Raw genomic sequence first — 22,823 nt, 5'->3', positions numbered from 1 at the left:
TACACTACTGTAGTAAAAAAATGCATAAGAACGTCTGTATGAATGCCTTTTGGTCAAACTATAAGGTCTTTGAGTCTTTATGAAAAATATAGCTGCCTTATTTAGTTTTTTACATGTTCTTAAGCATTTCTGTGAATGATCTCTAACAATTATATACATACCGTACTGTGAAAGGTGTTTGTCATGTGAAGGTTCTAAGTCACCAAAGACAGAACAGCAGCAGTTAATCTTGCAAATAAAGAAGTACATTGTACTGTACTGCTCTTGGCTTTACTACAAAACAAAACTTTTTATTAATATTTATTTAAAAAATTAACAAAATAACCAAATTAAACTATTTGTAATATTCTTAATTTCTGAGGGCAAGAAGGCCTATGGAAGCAGTCTAGATATATTCTCGTACTACAAGGTCAAAGACGGCTAATTGTAATTTCTATAAAAATCTGATACCAAAATAAATTTTAAGAGCAATACACAATAACAAATATCAAGCTAGACAGAAGCCGTAGTATAATAAATGATGACACTTGAGAATAGCAATATACTTAGTCAAAATAAAAATGGAGAGCCTATAAAACAAAACTTTCTAAAATATCACAATATTGTACAGTAATTTTCATAAACAATACAGAAGATGCCTGTGCATTGCCAAATTATAGTCCATAACAAACTACTTTAAAGGTAAGGTAATTATAAGGAGAGAGCACTAAGCCAGTATGACTATATAGCACTTGGAAGGGATATGAGGATAAGGATTTAGGTTAGGACATAGGAAAGGAATGGTGCCAACTACTTGGATGGGCAGGGATCGAATGCAGACCTGTAAGAAGTGATGCCGGCACTCTACTGTCTAGTCCAAGTGGTTGGACAAACTGGTTGGAAAGCAGCAAAATATATCAAGGAAAATGTGAAATAATGTGATAACAGACATCGAATACCGTAACACAAACCAATATGACTGTAGGACAGCCAGACATGACTAGACAACATGTACCTAACTGGAAAATAAAATTTGTAGACAAAACTAAATGTCTCAACTTAGTGATTAAAGTAAAATTTAAATGAGAATAAGTAGACAAAAATATTGCTATTCAAAATAAAAAAAAATTTAATTCCCTAAATGATATTGCATCTATATTCTTTTGCCCTATAAATTATAATTTCAATATAACCAACAAATTATACTCAGATAAACATTCCATAAGACAATTTTTTATTACTGTATAAACAATAGTAAGTATTTTAAACTATAATTTACAATTTATATTTCAAATTCTTTTTTTTATGCCATTAGACTTTTACAGCTAAATAGAAATATACCTACTTTGGCAGCAATCTAGACAAGCCTAATATTGATGCTTCATTTATTAAAACAAACTATGTACGGTAACAGAGAGTGTACAATGTTATAATTACTTGGACAGATTGTACAGTTTCAAGTACCACTGGAAACTCCAGGCTTAGGTATGTCTTATTGTCAACAGAGAAACAAAGCTTCATAGAGTACTTCATAATATTTTGTAAGATTTTAAAATAAAAATTACAACAATGTGACATTAGTTATACGGCTGCAAATTACAAATACTGTACAGCAAATGTAACTGGAATTTTGTACCTCCATACAACTACAGTTCACAGCTACAAAGTATTAAAAGCCAATTTAATTTAATTAGATTATCACTTTCACTAGAATCAATCGCATATAAATGTAGCTTTGAGCACAGTCTGATCCTTCAAACCTATATTTACATAATAAACCTCACTTGTAAAAACATAAAAATAAGGCGTCGTGAGTAGGTGACACATTCCTTTCTGCTCTGGTCACTTCATCACTTCCTTAATCATGCTCCTGCTACACCAGGAACACTGTTATATCCAGCCAGGGATCACATCACCCTTCTTATTTCCATCATTGCAGGGATTTTATCCAATCACCCCCACCAGGTCATGTATGAAGTAATGGACAGTAGAGAATTCTCAGTCCAGCATTGAATGACAGTCAAAAGGTACATTTCTTTACACATAAAACCTTCTGCAAGCAGTACTTGAAATCAGAGAGACTTCCAAGCATGGCTCTGCTACTAGGTCATGTAAACAGAATTTGCCAACAATCCCACTTCACTTTCACCCCAAAACACCCACAGGAAAAAGGTACAGGGTAAGACAGAATAAAAGGGAGGCCACAGAAACAGGCATGTGACCAGCTCAGAAAGAAGCATTTCATCTATATTTAATATCTTATTTATGAGGACCACTCAGTCACTCCCAGTGAGAAGCCACAGACCTCAAGAGGCATGAGTAATAGATTCGTATAAACAAACCATGCCTGCACCAGAATAGGACTCTGCCAGAATGAAGATATCTCTTTTTTTTTGTCAGAAAAGGGAACCAGATAAGGTGAAACAAAGGCACAACTAAAGATAAAGGTTAGGATAATACAGAAAAGCACGCAGCTCACCAGCCTAGAAGTGGAGAGTACAGGATGTCCATTACACGCTCCAGCAATCAAGTACCAATGGTGTATTAAATGGATGGATGGACGTGACACACTCGAGAAATAAGATAGACCTGTACTGAACACAAAACCTGTACTGAACACAAGTGCCAAAGAAAGCAGGGATGGATGTGTCAAGAACATTGTATGGTACCCTATAAAACTATAATAATAGAATTACCCATTAGCCCAAGTTCCATGTTAATGGCTGCAATGCTTGGGATAGCCCACAAATTAAAATATAGATGGGGTCCCAGAAAATCCTGCCAAAGAGCAAACCTGAAGTAGGCACCCAGTAGCTATTACCAACCAGAGAAGAATCCACATAATTAAATCAAACAAAAATGACTTTCAAAACAAAACGAATTCATAACACTAAAAAGTGAGACCTAAAAGTCAAATGAATCATGAATGCACACAAGTGACACCATGATCGAAGAAACTGCTAATGTTTGCATGCAGCCCAACACCATAGTGCAAGACCTGATGGCAGTTATGTGATAAATTGCAAACTAAGAGTTGACAGGCCCAGCTGAATGCAATACTGAGCTGACACTGAAAAAAACTCTGCCCACACTGTGTGTCTCTAGCTTTACTGATCCAAAGATACAATGCAAACATGAAATGTTCACTAAAGAGTAGGCCCACAGCACAAAACAAAACAAGGTCTCGGGGTGAGTGAAATCACTAAACTCACTGATTGGTAGGTGTAGCTCAAGGAAAGCCTGAAAAGAATGCGAGCTCACTAATGATTTTTTTTTTTTTAACATGACCAGTTCTGTCCATAGAAATGTAGTCTATCATTCAGGGCGGGATTGAGAAATCTGTCTTCCTTCCTCCATGTATGCAACCTATCCTTTAACATACTACATTACATTTTTAATGGAATCAACCAACCATTTAAAATGAGACATTAGTAACCATTGAAGTACTAAAACTAATATTTTCTATAAATTGGCCTTGACAGACGAGATGCTTAGGTTTGTACATTTCTGGTTAGGCATAACTTTCATTTTATATAATAGAGTGGCAACTTGAGAGAACAGGCTCATGTATGACCTAGTGGGGGCATTTAGAAAAAAAAGAGAGCCCTACTACAATAAGGTGAGAAATGATCGATATGACCCAGGCTGGAATTAGCAAGTTCTGTGGAGGAATGAAATATTGTCTAAGGGAGTGAATAGGTGGCCTAAGCTCAGAAAGGCAATCATTATCCCATCAATCCGGTGATTTTGCCATCCCCAAAGGTCTGGCTTTGCGTCCCAATTTGAGGAAAGCCATGCCATGAGTTCGCAAGTGACTGTACAACTCAACCGGGTTTATAAACTCCTCCTTGCACACAACACACTGATGATCATATATATCGTCCAGTCCTTCCTCTATATTTTTAGCTAAAAGATCCCTCTCTGCTTTCCTCCTGCTTGCTGCCTTCACCATTCTCTTTCTTGGTGTCAACTTTTCCAGCTTTTTTTTTGTGATCACTCTTTCCACTTTTTTTTTTGCTATGCCCTTTGCTTCTTTCTTTCTAATTATTCCCTCTATTTTCTTTTTATTTCTAATGTCCAACTGCTTCTTGATCGTTTCCTTTTCAATTTTTGTCTTTGTAGTAACTCTCGCCGTCTTCCTTTTAGTAACAACATCATTCTCATCTTTAATAGTGGCCGAGTCTTTTTCCTCTTTAACATCTTTCTCTACTATCAGCTCTTTAGTACTTATTTCATTTTCTTTCTCCTCTTTTATAACTTTTGGTTCTTTCACTAAAGTTCTTTTTCTTTTGACTTCACTAACACTTTTGTCATTGTCTTCATTTTCATCAGCACTGGACACCTGAAGTTTCACTTTGTGAGCAAAAAACATATGGCGTGCAAGAGATGGTTCCACAACAAACGAAGCACCACATTCACGACAAACAAATCCATCAGAATCGGTTTCTTCCCCAAGTTGTTTATGCTTTAAGATGTGATTGTCAAGCTTGTCTTTGTAATTGGTGCCAAATGAACAAATATTACACCTGTAAGCTTTCTTTCTTTTTCTCTTTTTTCCTTCTTTCTTGACTTCAATATCTGGATCCATCTTTACTTCATCATTGCTTAATACTTTTCTTCTCTTTGATCTAGACTGTTCATCTAGAATTGAATCTGGCAACCGCTTTATCAACACTTTATTTTTGTCCTTCAATTTTGAATCTGATTTCCTAGTAGACACCTTTTTCAGATTTGGAGAATTGAAAGGTTTGTTGGGTGAACTTTTCACAGGTGAGCTTTTCACAGACGAGCTTTGGGAAGATTTGTTGCTATGCTGTTTACTTGGAGATTCAATTGTTGAAGTCTTGTCTGGTGAGCTCTTCGGTTTTTCCTTCTGAGACTTAAAAAGCACATTTTCTGAATCTGATTTGCTTGCCGAGGAAGTTCCTGGATTCTCTTTACTACCGAGAGGTTTAGTGGGTATGAATTGTGAGGTTGGCATAGTTCCCTGACCCCGTGTCCTTATCATCACCTTCTCATCCACTTGTTCTCGATCAAGCCCATGAACTGTGCGGAAATGGTTCATGAGCGTTTCTTTCTTAACATGATCATAAGCTCTGCATATCCAACAAATGTACCTTCGTTTAGCATACTGGCATATCTTATGAACTATGTCTGTATGACGCTGAAGTTGATACGTGAAGTTGAAATGCATATCACACTCTGCACAGTGTAAATTTCCAAAACCATGTTCTTCTTTGAGATGAATGAGTGCTGAACTCTCATCTTGCATTGCAAAGCAACACATAGGGCAAGAGTTTGGGTATGCCAGAGCAGCTGCATGTTCCTCTAAATGGTGTAAAAGGGCCATACTAGAGGGTAAAGTACGTCCATCACACAAGCTGCACACCAACAACCCTTCCTCCAGATGACAAACCAGATGGCGGCCAAACATTTCTGGTGTAAGTGCTTTAGTACACACTTGGCACTGTCGACACCCAGCAGACGGAGTAGGTGTTGCTGTTCCAAGTGTACAACGTCCCAAATGAACACTTAAACCTCTTTCACCGTGGAAGCGACGGCCACAACGATCGCACTCAAATTCTGAAGTATCAAACGGAACATGGAGTGGATCATGCTCTTCATTTAGATGTGCTAATGCTGAAGGCACATCTGGCAGTGATGTGCAACAAAAAGCACAAGTAGCTGGATATGAAAATTGCTCATGCACATGTAGTTCAAAGTGTTGTTCTAAGTCATTAGAATTGTTGAACTGGGAACCATTACAGTATATACACAACACAGCGCCATCCTGTATATGACCAAGACAATGACGTGCAAAATCCTCACCAATAGCAACCATACCACAAATCTCACAATGTCGCTCAGCTGACTCACCTTCGCATGTTCGTTTATGCCGCCTAAAGTCCTTGTTGTCTTCGTATTTATACCCACAACGATAACAAACTTTTGGTCGCAACTTATCCAATTGATCCATATCTTTTTTGGCTGGGCTATCTTTCAATGAAGTCTCCTTTGTGTCAACTTCCTTAGGAGAACTTTTATTTGCAACTTTATTTTTAATGTGTCTTTCTACCTTTCCAGTTTTTCCACTTTCTTGAGTAGTTATGTCTGGAAAGAGAGTTTTATCAATGACACTACTGACAGTAGGGACATCCCGTATCCGTGCCTCGTGCAGCTCTTCAGCACTTAGAGCTACAGGCAATGTTACAAATGCATTCCTCGGTTCTTGACCATTAAAATACTGATGCTGATAGCCCAAGACCTCATGATGCAACGTACAAGTTTTTGTGCGGTAATGGTTGTCTCGTCGATGTTCACGGTCATGATGTGCTCTTAACTCATCTTTGGAGCGAAAAGCATTTGTACAAAATTTAGACTTATAAACATAGTGAACTCTTGTTATTATGGAAGGATGAGCATCTGCTAAATGAGCTTTGATCTTGGCATTAGTATCACGTTCTTCTTGTGCATGTAGCTGAACTGCGAGAGAACAAAGAGGGCACGTTAAAAGACACCGGAATGTTGCTAAGACATGCTGCCCTGGTGATGTGCATTTGTGAAATACTAAGCTCTCAAAGGTGTTGCGGCATACCACGCACTCATAGGATTTTGCACAGTGCTCAGCAATCCAATGTGTCAAGAAATCATCTTGTGACTTGAAGAAACACACCTGACACTCAGTACACACAATGCCAGAACGGCGAAACTGATGTCCACACGTATTAAGGTGATGTACAAATTCTCTCGGACCATCACATCTACTACCACACTCCGGACACACAGACATATTGGAAGTATTGGCTGGTGGGTGCGTAAGGATGTGAGCCTTTGCTGCACACACACTTGGCAATACTAGCTGACACTTCTTGCATTCTACACGTTGGTCTGAATATGGCTGATCTGTTCTCATATGAGCCATCAGTTCACGCACACTATGAAACATTCTCTCACACAGGTAACACCTTACAGTTCGTTTTCTAGTTGAAAGCCTGAAACATACAAAATAAAGTATCAGAATGGTTACATTCTTGGATAATGACATTTTCAAAAGATATATATACATTTTTGAATAATTATAAAACACACAACATGAATGTCATATAATGTATAAATCATATACTGTATTATCTACTAACCTGAAATGAATAATGAATGTTTAGGTAATGAAGAGCATGACATGCTGACAATGTAGAGAAACACCAATATAAGAATACACATTACAGTACAGTACAGTACTGTAATTTGCAGATAATTTATCATCTGTAAGCATGAACACTGTCTATCTAGCAGATAGAAGGAATCATGCTTATAGAGGAGCAAAACAGGGAAAGGATGAGATTAAAATGGTGGTGTATCTCTTCTTAGAAAGTTTACTTTTATCTTTTGTTTCTCTACAATAAGCTTTTATCAAACAACAATTCTCATTACCTCTTCATGCCAGAAGGTATCTTGTCATGTACATTCAATCGACTCCTTATGTCATCATCTCCATATTCTGCAAACTCCTCACTATCATCTTCCCCAAAATGATCTTCCAAAGAACCATTAAGATATTCTTCGGAGATTTTGGCTGCTGATCTACCAATAGGTTTCAACACCGGTAATTTATTCACAGCTCCATGACCTTTTAAATTTCTTCTGACTTTCTTATTACCCACCTGAAATTTACTTTGCTTGTAAATTCATATTAAAATAATCATGTACAGTACTAGCATTATAAACAAGGTTTTGAGTAATAAATAAGTACAGTGAATGAATATAAATAAATAAATAACATTCTGAGCATAACACTTTGTTATTACCTAATGTAAGATCCCACTGGGTTATTAGAACAAAATCATAACACAGCAGGGCAACATTCTGCACTGCTGCCATAAGGAGCATTTCAACCAGTCTGTGATTTATATGTCAGATTGCAAGTAACACCATCAAACAGCCTGGATGATCAGACCACCAATCAGGAGGCCTGGTCAGAGACCAGGCCGATGGAATGTTGATCCTCGAAATCATAGACAGGTATACAACAGGTACTCCTGCAGGGGGTCATACTGGTACTTAGAAGGCACTGAAGAACATACAGTCCACAATGCCTTCCACAAAGTACTCTTAAAAGCAAAAGTCCTTTGTAAGTCCTCACCATCACAAGTGACTGCCAAGGAGCTTTCTTAAATTAAGCACCACACAGCCAGAGAACAAAAGATAAATAAATGAGTTCAACATAGGAAGAGGCCTAAGTTCAACATAAGAAGAGGCCATAGGCATGGCCCAACATAGGCCATGCCTATGGCCTATGACCGGTTAGGACGGTTAGGACAGTTAATCCATGCCTAATGGTGCATGGATTTAGGACGAGACTGTGAAGTAGACACCTCTGAAGCCATTAGTAAAAAAAATAGATTGCATGAACCAAGCTTGGAAGAGAATAGTACTCCCCTGTGATAACCATTAATCTTATTTTTTGGCAATAAAGGAAGGTTGGGGATGTAACCTAACAAAAGTGTATCCCCATGACCAACTACAGTACAATAAACTCCAGCAGTGCAATTATGAATGTATCTCCTCCAATCTCTGACCCATAGCATGTGAGGATTTTTTTTAATTTTTTATGCACATAAACGACAGATACATATCAGATATATACTGTATATATCCCAAACCTGCACACAGAAATAACATCACATGAGACCAGAAGACATGGCAGGATGTGCAGAATACCCCCGTTGAAAAACAGAGGTGCAACTGGTACTCTGAGAGAGAAGTCTATCAACATCAGAGGTCCGAGACTGTTCAACACGCTTCCACTACAAATAAGGGGCATAACTGGCCGACACCTCACAGTGTTCAAGAGAGAACTGGATAAGCACCTCCAAAGGATACCTGATCAACCAGGCTGTGACTCATACGTCAGGCTGCGAGCAGCCGCGTCCAACAGCCTGGTTGATCAGTCCAGCAACCAGGAGGCCTGGTCGACGACCGGGCCGCGGGGACGCTAAGCCCCGGAAGCACCTCAAGGTAACCTCAAGGTAAGGTATATATATATATATCAGATTTATATATATATATATATAATCAACAAGGGCATCAAATCCAACACCTTGTGCAATGTCCGGATAGGTTGCAATGATGCTTTAACAGGGCAAATGTTGAAGAATTCATGCTCTACCCAGCTTCTGAAATGGAGGAAGGCTAGATCAAGTTCAAACCCAAGTTGAAGATACTCTACCAGAGTAGCCTTATGCCAAACAACAGCATTAAGCTGTTACTCGGTTGATCTGGTCATAATTATTTAAATTTAAATTCTAAACAGGAAAAAGTACACACAAATTTGAGGTCTGTGAAACAAAAGTAATGTTTCATTAAACATTGTTTACAGTATGATTTTTGAGTTGACTCTTCTTAGGGGCTATGGGCATATAACCTTATGAATATAGAATGAAAGGTTTACTGTGCGCTGCAGACTTGTGGTCTGCTATAAGAATGGTTAAATAATGCTTTGCTCTCCCTTCAGTCATGAGTGGAAGTACTGCATAAATTAAAATGCAACTATTGAATCAATAATATACATTGCAATGTATATTATTGCAATTGCAGGCGATGAGTCACAATAACGTGGCTAAAGTATGTTGACCAGACCACACTAGAAGGTGAAGGGACGACGACTTTTCGGTCCGTCCTGGACCATTCTCAAGTTGATTGTGTCCCTTCGTCGTTGTCCCTTCACCTTGTAGTGTGTGGTCTGGTCAACATACATTGCAATTTATTTTTTTTTTTTAATCAATCTCTAAGCTCGAATTCCAAACCTACCCTTAGGGATTTTGGAACAGGTACCAGGATGGGTTGAAGGAGTCTAGTCAGCTGAAGTGGAAGAGATCGCACCTCTACAGTCTCTTCGTCAACTTCTTCACCTTGCATCATGTGGTTGCGTAGATGATCTATCAAAAATGGCAAACAGCTAAAATTAAATGTATTCAAGATGCTACTTTACCTTAATAATACAGTAATCACATCCATATAACATATTACAGTATACGTAACTTCTTTCCACCATACATACAACCTGGGGTATATAAATTCCCAACAATCAAAATATAATCAAATAACAGTGGCTCACAAAATTGATGGGCTGTCCCATTTTCTAATTGTGGGTCCTAAGTTAGGTTAGGTTCAACCAATTCAGTAGATCATTTTTGTGACATTGTGACAACTCAAGAGGATGGGCTGATACATCAGGGTAAATCTTGCAGGCTATTATACTAAAGCCTCTCATCACACAAGCTAAACTTTGTGTGATAAGGTCGACTGAAGGCATGAAAAATAATATCCAACCTCAAACTAAACAGGATGTGTTTCAATTCCAGCTTATCAAGGGAGGTATCCCTGGTCTCTGTGCCACGTACATCTCATAACATTATATATAAACACTCTTACAAATGCATCTTTCCTTCCGCACTTTTATAGTACAGTACACTGTATACTCAAATATGGACATACAGATGAAGGGAGAATGTGTATGAAGGGTGAGTATGTATGTCAATTGATGGGTATGATTTTATGTGGTTGATGGGAGTATGGTTGGTGAGGGTGTGGTTGAGGTGGCTCTAATGTAACCTAATAAAATGTATCATCATGACCACCTACAGTACAATAAACTCCAGCAGTGAAATTATGAATATATTTCCTCCAATCTCTGACCCATAGCAAAAGTGAGGATGGAGTAGAGTTGAAGTGGAAGTGGGTGCTGCATTGTAGATGAGGCCAATCTGGCTCATCTCATAATACTAACTGGAATTAGCGTTGTCTCTGGGGTAGTGGGATCTTGCCTAGGAAGTGTGACCAAATGACCAGAAAAGAAGGAAGCATTTTTGTCTTCACATACTAATCTTTTTACAAGTAGCCTAACTGAAGTCCTACATATAATGGCTTGCCATTTCCCATTATTGGGGACAGGATGTCCATCAGATTTTTTCAATGCTCCCCTATAGAGCCAACTATTGACCTTTCACAGGAAGCAACCTGCAATAGCTGCCTAACTCCCAGGTACATATTCTTCCACAGAAGTTACATCAATTTTTTTAGTTTTTATTTATAGCTGTCCTCTAATTATCAAGCACAGAAACAGCACAAAAGAAGCCAACAATTACTTTCCATATCCAGTATTAATAAAATTCAACCTTATTCACTCTGTACAGTACTTAACAATATCAATCTTATTCATACTGTACTTAACAGTATCCATAACTCTTAATTTAAAGTCTCGGACATATTCCTGCATTTCTAATATGCATAGCTATCTACAGTACTGTATTCATGAAACATTCCTTTGGATATCTATTATACAAGGCAATTTTGTCATTTCAAATTCCCAGTGCTTCTCAACATACATAGTTAAGGAAGTACATATAGTACCTTTAAGGGCACAGCGGTTATAAAAGGTGAGCTTGGCATCACATGGGCCACACTCCAGGCTGATCCACACACTGCGCCGTTCTCGATGCTGCACTACCGAACTTTCAATGAAGAAGCTAGTGGGAAGAAATTTATAGTTACAAGTCACTCTGCTATGATAAAAGAAATATATATTAATTATCTTCCTATAGGAATACAACTCTAAAATTATTATGGTTATATTAAAAGCTATTAAAAGCAACTGTACCTACAGTATTTAATTAGTATCAGCTATTGAACCAGGATCAAGGAAAGTAACATTATACATTACATCTGTTCCCATGCACAATTTTTTATATTAATGCTGATATTTGATAATGAATAACATTAATATTAGTTCTAGATGCCAAATTTATAAGAGATAGATATATTTCAAGCAGATTAAAATTACATGCACAGCATGCTAAACCATTCTTGTCACCAGTATGATTATTTTCTATCCCTTAAGTACAGTTGGTAGAGTGGTTATAACGCTGGCCTAGCAACCGAAACACCTAACTTTAATTCTTGCTAAGGAAGCAGTTAGTTTATAATTTGCCAACATACATAGTTAGTAAATTACGTTTGCTCTTAGATAGGCTAACCGATAAAAAAATCTGTCCTTCATTCATATTACTTACGTGTCTCCGCAGGAATGACAACGATAACCTTCAGCTGGTATTGTGAGACGTAGCCATGAGGGTGGAGCAACATTGGGAGTAAATGGAGGCAAGTGCACGCCATCCAGCTGCCACTGAGTAAGGTCACTACCATCCGATGGCACCGTGTTATTAAAGGGTGGGTATTCAACTACTTCCCCCTCACCCCCACCATTTACCTGCACCAAAAGATACACATTATGGAAATACAGTAAAATTAACATATACAAAATAAATAAAATAATTATATCATTATATATATATATATATCATTATATATATATCATTATATATATATATATATTAGTATATTTTGGTAGCAGTCTTTCCTGTAGACATATATTATTAAATATGACCGAAAAAGTTTGGCTTGACGTTTGCGAGGCACTACACATCAAGAAGTCAACACCAGCAATCAACAGCCAATTATTGCACAACTATATTCTACCCACCTCAAGACTCCGCTCCAATATAGAAGCATCAAGAAATATGGACCAATAGGCTTTCTACAAACACTTCTATTCAATACCCATTGTTTCTGTTCTGTCTTGTGTTGATACTTTTAATACCCTATTAATATCCCCTAGTGTTCTGTCTTGGGTTAATGCCACATCACCCTTCCCACCTCACTCAAATGTAATGCCACATCACCCTTCCCACCTCACTCAAATGTAGATATAAAATCAGGGAAACGCAAGTTCTAATCAGTTGTGTATTTGTGAAGTCTTTGAAAATGTAATAAGTTTTACGAAACGCGCCCGTGTCGCGTCAGACTAGAAATAAAAATGAATTTTGGAGAAGTGATTTTTGATTTACCTCCAACAGTGAAGCGTAATGTACGAAAGATTGAGAAAATTCGTGTTAGAATTATTAATCTTACTTTTTCGGTCATATTTAATAATATATATATATATATATATGTCGTACCTAGTAGCCAGAACGCACTTCTCAGCCTACTATGCAAGGCCCAATTTGCCTAATAAGCCAAGTTTTCATGAATTAATTGTTTTTCGACTACCTAACCTACCTAACCTAACCTAACCTTTTCGGCTACCTAACCCAACCTAACCTATAATGATAGGTTAGGTTAGGTTAGGTAGGGTTGGTTAGGTTCGATCATATATCTACGTTAATTTTAACTCCAATAAATAAAAATTGACCTCATACATAATGAAATGGGTAGCTTTATCATTTCATAAGAAAAAAATTAGAGAAAATATATTAATTCAGGAAAACTTGGCTTATTAGGCAAATCAGGCCTTGCATAGTAGGCTGAGAAGTGCGTTCTGGCTACTAGGTACGACATATATATATATATATATATATATATATATATATATATATATATATATATATATATATATATATATATATATATATATATTATATATATATATATATATATATATATATATATATATATATATATATATATACACACACACACACACACACACACACATATATATATATATATACACACACACACACACACCTGTATATATATACTGTATATCTCAAAGACATAACTTTAAATATAATCATAACTCACAAAGCTCTTGAGGTATGCCATCAGTTCAATGTTTTCCTTTTCTGATTGGTCAAGTATCTCATGGCTCTTCTTGCACCAGCCAATATCATCATTCTCCATGGCACTTCTGTCATAGCTTTCATACTCAATGCCGCTCTCGCTTCCTTCAGACATAACCACTTCAGCTTGAATGGGTATAGGAAATGCGTCATCAATTTCGTAATCAATTTTGTCCTCTTCTGCCATTTCTCCATCTAAGCTGTTTTGATTTAGACATTCCATATCATCATCTTTGTAGTCTTTTGAATACTCTTCTTGATGAAGTGACTTTTCTGAAAGGCCTCTCAGCTGATTTGCCTGTATTGTGGTAAGTTGCTGAGCAAATGCAACAGCAACCTGCTGTACCAAGTCTACCTCACTCATTTTCTCCATGCTGGACTTGTAAAGATTTGTTTTTCTCTGTACCTTTTGAGTATTTTTTGTGGGACTTACATTTGGTTTGTTAATTTGCACGCAGCTTTTCTTTACATTATCAGCTTTTGAAACCATATCGCTTTGTTTGATATTTTTATTTTCACTATTTTCAATATTATTTTCTTCTTTATCAATAGTTTTCTTTGTAGTTATATTCTTCTCAACATCATTAAGAACTTTGGTAGCATTAATGCATTTCTTTTCATCACTTGATTCCTTTCTTTCCATGTAAGTATCAAAGCTATTTTTATAGTTTTTAGGCTCGCTGCTTGCCTTTTCCTCTACGACACTTGTTGGCTTAGGCTTATCAGAGCCTTCAGTTTTGACCGGAATTTCATTTTTTAAGTTTAGTGCTGGTTTTACTTCCTTACACTTAAGTTCAACAGGTATATCATCTGGCTTTTTGCCATTACTCTTCTCCTCTGTTTGAGAAGGTTTTAACTCACTAATATTTTCTTTATTACTGGAACCTAAATTCTTATTCAATAAGTTACCAACACACTTTAAATTTTCATTCATTAGCTTTCCAAACTTTTCAACATTTCCATTTTTTCTAACACCTTCAATCTGTTTTTCAACATTTTCAGACTTTTTTTCCAACTCCCCAGTGCTCTTGGAATCAGTCTCCGAGTCACTATCAGAATCAGATCCATCTGAATCAGAATCAGAGGATGAGGAATCACTGTCACTACTGGAACTACTAGTATCAGAATCACCATCAGAATCAGAAGAATCAGACTCATTCTCAGAATCAGAGCCATCACTATTAACTTCAGCATGAACAATTTTACTGTCAATATTATTACCATTCTTAGGTTTGATTACATTACCTGCACTTTGTGATTCCTTCAATTTATCCATTTGTTTCCTATTAATTTCAACACTTTCCTCTGCATTTCCCTTCAACTTTTCTTTTCCTGTATTAATAGCACCTTTAGTTTGCTCTAAAGTCTGACTGGAGTTTGTCAATCTTTCCTGATGCTTTATAAAGTTCTGGACAATATCCCCAGCCGTTAATAGTTTTTGTACCCCTCGTTTATTTCTGCTTCCACTACAAACCATTTTTGAACGAACATTGGCATTTGCTTCCAACAAAGTTTCCTTCTTAGGTACACGGGGAGATAAAGTAGTATCGCATTGTTTTACATTGGCAATTTCACACGCCTTTGTAACTGGCAATGCGACTGCTGTCTCAGATTTTTCTTTGAATGTTTCGGGTAATTTTTCTTCTCTACGAATAGGTTGTGAATAAGTATGAAATTTTTCAACACTACTGCACCCTCTAGCGTACATATTATGATCATTATTTTCGGAGAGTGTTGTAATAACTTCTTTCTTTGTTCCTTCAGTCACTTTAACAAATTCTTTTAGCTGCTTCAGTCCATCATCTGTATTATGAATATTGGTGGCCGGGACTAATGCAGATGAGGCTATTTCTTTTGTTTCTGACACATTAAACTCTTGCTGTGGTAAACTTGGCTCAGATGTACAAACAGTCACTTGCATTTCTCTTGTGTCCCTTACACTAGTATTCTCAATGTGCATAGATACAGGCTCCCTTATCACTCGTACACAGTTATCATCCAGACTCATCTCTGCGGGCACCGAGTCCACATTATACACTCCGACCACCTCTTTCCTAGATACAATTTTTTCAGAGTAATCGTCTGGCACAGGTTCCATGATGAAGTCATCCTCATAAACTGTCAAAAGAAAAGTTTACAATTAATAAAAAATTACAATAAGAATAAAAAAGCATATATTACTGCAAAAAGAAATGTGTAATCTGGATTTTATAGCACATCTCATACCTACTGACATATTATCTCTTTAAATATTGAGAATGAATCAAAATAAATAAATAAATAATGAGGAATACAAGTAACAGAGCACATGAAAACTATATACTGTACAGTACTATACTCTAGCATATGGAAAATTTTGAATTAAATATTAGAATTCCTATCATGTACAGTGGAACCTCAGTTTTCCAATGTTCTCGAGCTCAATTTCCTTAAAAAATTTGACTCGGTACTTGAAGTTTGCCTCGGTGCTCGAGTTTGTTGATACACACACATTTGGGCCAACGGAGCACATGGCACACTTCAGTTTACCAGTGTCTCCTGCCTAGTGACAACCATGCTTGAATTCTTTAAGAATTTCACTGTTTTTGCGCTTTTTTTGGTTTCTGAACATAAAAGTTCTTATATATCATGCCATGGGTTCCAAGAAAGTCATTGGTAAAGTTCAACCTAAGAAAATAGTTGCGAAGATGACGATTGAGGAAAACAAGAGATCATTCATAGTGAGACAATGTGATGTCTCACTACAGAGAAGTGTTGAAACAGGGAAAAACAAGTGTCTACAGACATTCTTAGTAAGACAAGTAAGCCGCGAGCCACAATCAGGTCCTAGTGGTATGCCTGCAAACCGAATTGTCTCTGGGAACGGATTAAATTTGATAACTGAGGTACCATTTATTAGGTAACTACAGTACACAACAAAGCTTTTCACAATTAAACACAAACTATTATGTAACTGAATTATGATACAAATCCCCAGTAGAGGATAAGTGCAAACTGGAACTGTTTTGTAAAGTATCAGGCTATCACTTGTGAGCCATTATCCTCATCATCACTGCTTTATTTCTGATGAAATACACCCAAACTGTTCTACTGTTCTGGAACATTTATCTATAAACAGAATTCATTCAAGTGCTTCTGTTTGTATGTGTGGCCACACATATAATAATAATAATAGTAATAACAATAATAATAATAATAATAATAGTAATAACAATAATAATAATAATAATAATAATATTATTATTATTATTATACAATAAAAACCCACACTTGTGTATTTGTGAAATTTATGTAAGGAATTGACACCAAGTCTTTCGCACTCTCCTGAGTGCTTTATCAAGATCCGAGTGTGTGATTACGACAAGACACGACGTTTGTTTAGTCTTTGCCTGTAACATTCTTAAAGCTCTAAGTTAGTAAACATGACAGGAAGACATTTTATAACAGATGAGCAAATGTGAACTGTTATAGATGATTGATAAAGATTAAGCCACCCAAGAGGTGGCACAGGCATGAATAGCCCATAAAACTGTTAAGAGAAATTTTGATCTGGTTTGGGGTAATCTTTGATCCCGAGGTTCCCCACACTTGAGATACACTCTGGCCCTGGCAGGTCAGTGTGGGTCTCAGAGGCCTGATACACGTCTCAGTGTACTAGTTATGAGGAGCTATCATGGGGCCTCCCAGAAATAAAATATTACTGTAACACACATTAGTTACCTTGGGCTATTTATCACTACATATAAAAGAAACCTTGAGGTTTAACAATCATATTGAAGCATTGTCATTATCAAATCAATATGATAAGGCTCTCTCAAGATGTTGCCCAGCACTGAAAGATTAATCATTTTTTAAATGATTATGGAGCTACAAAGCTCAGTTTCAAAGGTAGCCACACTTTTAAACTTAAATATATAATTTTTGAAGTCAATGCAATGAGAAATTCTCTTTATAATAATAATAATAATAATAATAATAATATTTTATTAATAAAATAGGCAAACATAAGGACATAATACTGAGGTATATTTGAAGGTACAGTACAATGCAAGGAATTGCATATTAAATAAAGCCACAAATACTCAAAGCGTTTCGGGCAAAGCTTAGAATAATTCAGTTAAAATTTGTTATAGGTATAATGGGTTAAACACTTAATACTAAATAAGTAATTTATTGTAATAAAAATTCAATTATGACAAAGATGGTAGCGTATCAGATATGGGAGGCAGTTACCTGTGTGGTGCGTATAATCAGTCGGGGAAGTGAGTGCAAGGAGAGCCTCCACTGCTGTCCTTGCCTCAATATCACCCTCCTCATCTTCTCCATCTTCCTCTTCTCCTGGCGCATGATGCTCCTCATGAGACATCATCTTTTCACTCTGAAATTTCACAATTTAGTTTTTACTTGAACATGACATTTATATTCACATGGAACTTTTTTTCTTGAGAAAACTTTTATATTGAATTTTTTACATATTAAATGCCTTCTATTATAGATAAATTACTACTGAAGGATCACTTGAAGTACTGACCAAAAAATGGAACATGTTAATTGGGAATCCTAGATATTTATTTCAATTTACCTGAATATACCTGAGGTAAATTTACCATCTCTAGTGTACTCGATGGGGTCAGGAAGCCAGTCGCTTATCAAAGGTCTCCCGACTATTCCAGGAGATTTTTCCAGTTAAATTTTAAACTGAAGTAATGTGTTGACATTTACGGTTTCACCGGGTAGGCGATTCCATGGGTATATTACCCTAATGGTGCAAAAATATCTCCTGTTTCCATCTTACATTTTAACTTGTCGAGCTTGAAGCTGTTACTCCTTGTATATTTTACATTCATACTCTTTAAAAGAAGTGGTCTGGATAGGAATCTGACCTATAATTTGTTATAAGTCCCCTTATAACAACTACTGACCTCCAGGGTGCAACCCAGAACAATTCCCTAGCTCCCTGGCACCTATTTACTGCTAGGTGAACAGAATCATCAGGTATAAGATTCCCGTCCCCAACCCTTTTCCTAGGCCAACTACCGTCACTCTTCTGGATGTAATCTAAAACTGTCTAGTTCCCAGGTACCTATTTACTGCTAGGTGAACACACATTACATATCAGGTCCCCTCCCTAGGACCTAGGGCAACTACAGACCTTCTCAGGATGCAACCCACAACAATTGCCTACACCTTAACCCACTGAGTGCACTGAAACTTTTCTGCCACTCACCCATGAGAAGAGTATGTGGTCCAATAACCATATACCCATATAGGGAGTGGCAGAGAGGTGACTGGAGCGAGGAGAGTGCAGTGCGGCGAGAGTGATTGTTAGGGTGAGTGTGAGGGATGTATGAGTGAGTGCAAGGGAAAATGTCAGAGTATGAATGAGTAATTACCTAAGTGTAATTACTTAAGTGTAGTTACAGGATAAGAGTTACACTCGTGGTGTCCCGTCTCCTTAGCACTTTTTGTCATATAACGTACATAGCATTGATGTTTTTACGTTCTTGTAAAGCCATTAACACACACAGCATTTCGGTCAGGTCCTTAATCTAACAAATAATATTTAGTAGTAATTTCTTGCAAAATTGAAAAAAATGTTAACAGGTAGTGTAAGAAAATTTGACAAAGATTAGTAGGTACATTAAAGTAAAATTTGAGGATTATCAACAGGTACATTGTAGCATAATGAGGATTATTTCAAGGTATAATGTAGTAAAATATGCGTTCAATATAACAACCATGATATAAGATGATAGCAATCATTACAATGGTGAAGTTGTATGGCTTAAGTACATATATTGGGAGCACTATGTATATGTTCTCATCATATATTATGACTGCCAAGATTGAACTCCAGCTCTTGTCCTCCCTCTTATGAGCTGGCAGAAGAACTATGCCTACTGCTGAAACTACTTTTCACAAAATCTCTGGACCAAGGGAGTCCCCCTCTAGATTGGAAATATGCAAATGTTACCCCTATTTAAAAAAAAAAGGCAGAAAGAGCTCAGCAGAAAACTACCAGCCAATCAGCTTGACATGCCACATCTGCAAGCTCAAGGAGAGAATCCTCAGAGAGGAAATATCTCACTAATTTTCTGCAAACAACCTTGTACAATCAACACAACATAGATTTGTTAAAAACAGATCCAGCCTTACAAACTTGCTCACATTTTTGGAAACAGTAACCAGCTATTCAGACAAAGGCCTTCCAGTGGATGTAGTATACATGGATTTTGCTGAGGCTTTTGATATGGTACCACATGAAAGACTAGCAAAGAAATTACAGACCCATGGAATAAATATTATAATGGATAAAACAATGGGTGAAGGAAAGAAAATAAAGGGTCATGCAAAATGGAAACAAATCTGTATAGAGCAATGTGATAAGTGGGGTGCCACAAGGGTCCATTTTGGGACCTACCCTTTTTGTCATATACATCAATGACATAGATGAGAATATTACAAACAACCATCAAATTTACAGATGACACAAAGATGTATGGTAAAGTGGGAAATGATAATGATATTGAAACCTTACAAAGAGATCTACATGAACTCCACAAATGGTCAGAAGACAGGCAAATGCTTTTTATTATCAACAAATGCAGGACCATGCATGTGGGGCATAACAACCCACACCACAATTACAAAATTAATACCATTACATTACAACAGATTGATGAGGGAAAGGACCTTGGAGTTAAAATCTACCACTCGTTAAAAGTTGCACAACAGGGGGGAGCAGCATTAAGAAAAGCTAACCAAACTCTTGGGAAAAATCAAACATATTTTTTACTATAAAGACAAGAAAGTAATGGTTCAACTGTATAAATCTCTGGTAAATACACTTGGGTAACTGTATCCAAGCATGGAGACCTCATTTTCAGACGGACACAGCTGCTCTGGAGAAGGTGCAACACCGGGCAAGAAAAGTCATTCCAGAGCCCAAGTCATCTCTCGTATCAAGAACGCTTGAAGGCCACAGGGCTAAACAACATTGCTAACCAGGCATGACATATCTCATTGAAACTTTAAAATATTGAACAAGTTAGAGGATGTTGATTCCGATATCTTCTTCTTCAGGTCAGATGTAACACAAACAAGGAGCAACGGTTTCAAGCTCAACAAGCCACAATGTAGAACTGAATGAGAACAGGAGATGCTTTTTTACCCACAGGGTTATTAACCCATGGAATTGCCTACCAGCCGAAGCCATAAATGCGTCGAGTTTCAAAATATACCTCGAAAATATCAAGGCAGATGGGGGTACCTTCGACAAGCTGCCAGCTTCCTGTTTTCGTCGAGGCCACTAGGGTTGGTGGCAGTCAGGTACATCAGGTAAATTATCTCTAGTGCGTAACATTGTGGACCCAGTAGTGATAACATACACAAATTATACCTTGTGTTTGAATACTACATACTGAAGAAAAAAACTGCAATTCGACATATAGTTCTCTAAATTTGACATTTAATTCTCATTTGATTCACAAGTTAATTATAAACAATGAAATACTGTATATAAATTTTGATGAATTAAATCCTTATATCATGGTAGTTGAAAATGAAGAAATATGAGGAATAAAGTGTGTTTAGCAGTAAATATGGTTTAATGTATTATAATACAGTAAGATACACCTGTTGTGTGGGTGGAGGAGTGGTGAGGAGCCCGCCCACCCAGCCACAGCTCGCCCACCACCACCCATACTATACACCACACACTCTACACCACTATACCACACTCCCTTACCTACCCAGCGCTCTCAAGCGAGACATGAGCGGTGAATGACAGTGTATAATTACGCTAGCAGGCCCGCGGAGAGAAGCTGTGTGAAAAATATTGGCGTGTGGCAGCGGCGCTCACCCCAGCGTCCCTCTTCTCCAAGCTGTCGGCCCGGCTCCTCACCTCACGTCTTATCACATTATCTACTCTTACCTCCTCTCCGTCTTCCCTCTCGTCTTATCTCCACCACTCCGTCTTACCTTGTGTATCGCAACAAGTGGCAGACATGACGGGACGCGAGGGAAATGGAGAGGTGTAGGAGAGGCGAGGTTGGTGAGCTCCTGCAGGGGAGAGGAACCCACCGTGATCACGTGACCCCCGCGCTGGTGCTCTCACGCGGCGCTGCCACGTCTCTCCTCCCCACCAGCTGACCACATGTAAACAACCTCCTCCTTATAGTGCCATATATACCACCTGTCACCGCCCTATACAGTGACCCACATGTAAACAAGCTCCTCCTCCTTATAGTGCCATATATACCACCTGTCACCTCCCTATACAGTGACCACATGTAAACAACCTCCTCCTTATAGTGTCATATATACCACCTGTCACCTCCCTATACAGTGACCACATGTAAACAACCTCATCCTTATAGTGCCATATATACCACCTGTCACCGCCCCATACATGCAGTGACCACATGTAAACAGCCTCCTTCTTATAGTGCCATATATACCACCTGTCACCGCCCCATACAGTGACCACATGTAAACAAGTTCCTCCTTATAGTGCCATATATACCACCTGTCACCTCCCTATACAGTGACCACATGTAAACAAGCTCCTCCTTAATAGTGCCATATATACCACCTGTCACCTCCCTATACAGTGATTACATGTAAACAAGCTCCTCCTTATAGTGCCATATATATCACTTGTCACCGCCCCATACAGTGACCCACATGTAAACAACCTCCTCCTTATAGTGCCATATATACCACCTGTCACCGCCCCATACAGTGACCACATGTAAACAACCACCTCCTTATAGTGCCATATATACCACCTGTCACCGCCCCATACAGTGACCACATGTAAACAAGAACCTCATTATAGTGCCATATATGCCACCTGTCACCTCCCTATACAGTGACCACATGTAAACAAGCTCCTCCTTATAGTGTCATATATATATATATACCACCTGTCACCGCCCCATACAGTGACCACATGTAAACAAGAACCTCCATATAGTGCCATATATACCACCTGTCACCGCCCCCTACAGTGGCCACATGTAAACGAGATCCTCCATACACATCTATATAGTGCCATATATATCACCTGCCACTGCCCCCTACAGTGACCATATGTAAACAAGAACCTCCATTCACATCCATATCGTACCATATATACCACCTGCCACCTCCCTATACAGTGATCAA

At 37.7% G+C, this 22,823-nt stretch overlaps 1 protein-coding gene across 4 annotated transcripts; it reads right to left on the bottom strand.

The window, feature by feature from the left end:
• Window positions 1-287: 287 nt before the first annotated feature.
• LOC123769857 (zinc finger protein 687a) lies at window positions 288-21,790 on the bottom strand. 4 transcript variants are annotated; one of them, XM_045761243.2, is made up of 8 exons: window positions 21,636-21,790; window positions 17,889-18,033; window positions 13,618-15,773; window positions 12,048-12,244; window positions 11,389-11,504; window positions 9,787-9,914; window positions 7,411-7,640; window positions 288-6,971 (listed from the first exon to the last, which is right to left on the bottom strand). In XM_045761243.2, the coding sequence occupies exons 2-8, from the start codon at window positions 18,022-18,024 to the stop codon at window positions 3,713-3,715; spliced, it is 6,222 nt and encodes a 2,073-aa protein (XP_045617199.1). In that variant the 5' UTR covers window positions 18,025-18,033; window positions 21,636-21,790; the 3' UTR covers window positions 288-3,712. The 4 variants fall into 4 exon arrangements, with proteins under 4 accessions (XP_045617199.1, XP_045617200.1, XP_045617198.1 ...); XM_045761244.2 differs by lacking the exon at window positions 21,636-21,790 and adding an exon at window positions 21,403-21,629; XM_045761242.2 differs by lacking the exon at window positions 21,636-21,790 and adding an exon at window positions 21,407-21,629.
• Between the last annotated feature and the right edge of the window lie 1,033 nt (window positions 21,791-22,823).

The sequence above is a fragment of the Procambarus clarkii genome, chromosome 45 (genome assembly GCF_040958095.1).
Source record: "Procambarus clarkii isolate CNS0578487 chromosome 45, FALCON_Pclarkii_2.0, whole genome shotgun sequence".
Taxonomy (NCBI): Eukaryota; Metazoa; Arthropoda; class Malacostraca; order Decapoda; family Cambaridae; genus Procambarus; species Procambarus clarkii.
The sequence above is the reverse complement of the archived record's forward strand: the minus strand, read 5'-3'. Positions and strand labels throughout refer to the sequence as shown.

Coding starts and splice junctions, on each gene's coding strand:
- LOC123769857 (XM_045761243.2), bottom strand. CDS start 18,024: ATGATGTCTCATGAGGAGCATCATGCGCCAGGAGAAGAGGAAGATGGA. Junction 7,641..9,786: donor CTGTTCCAAAATCCCTAAGG/GTAGGTTTGGAA, acceptor AGTAAATTTCAG/GTGGGTAATAAGAAAGTCAG. Junction 6,972..7,410: donor ATACCTTCTGGCATGAAGAG/GTAATGAGAATT, acceptor TGTATGTTTCAG/GCTTTCAACTAGAAAACGAA.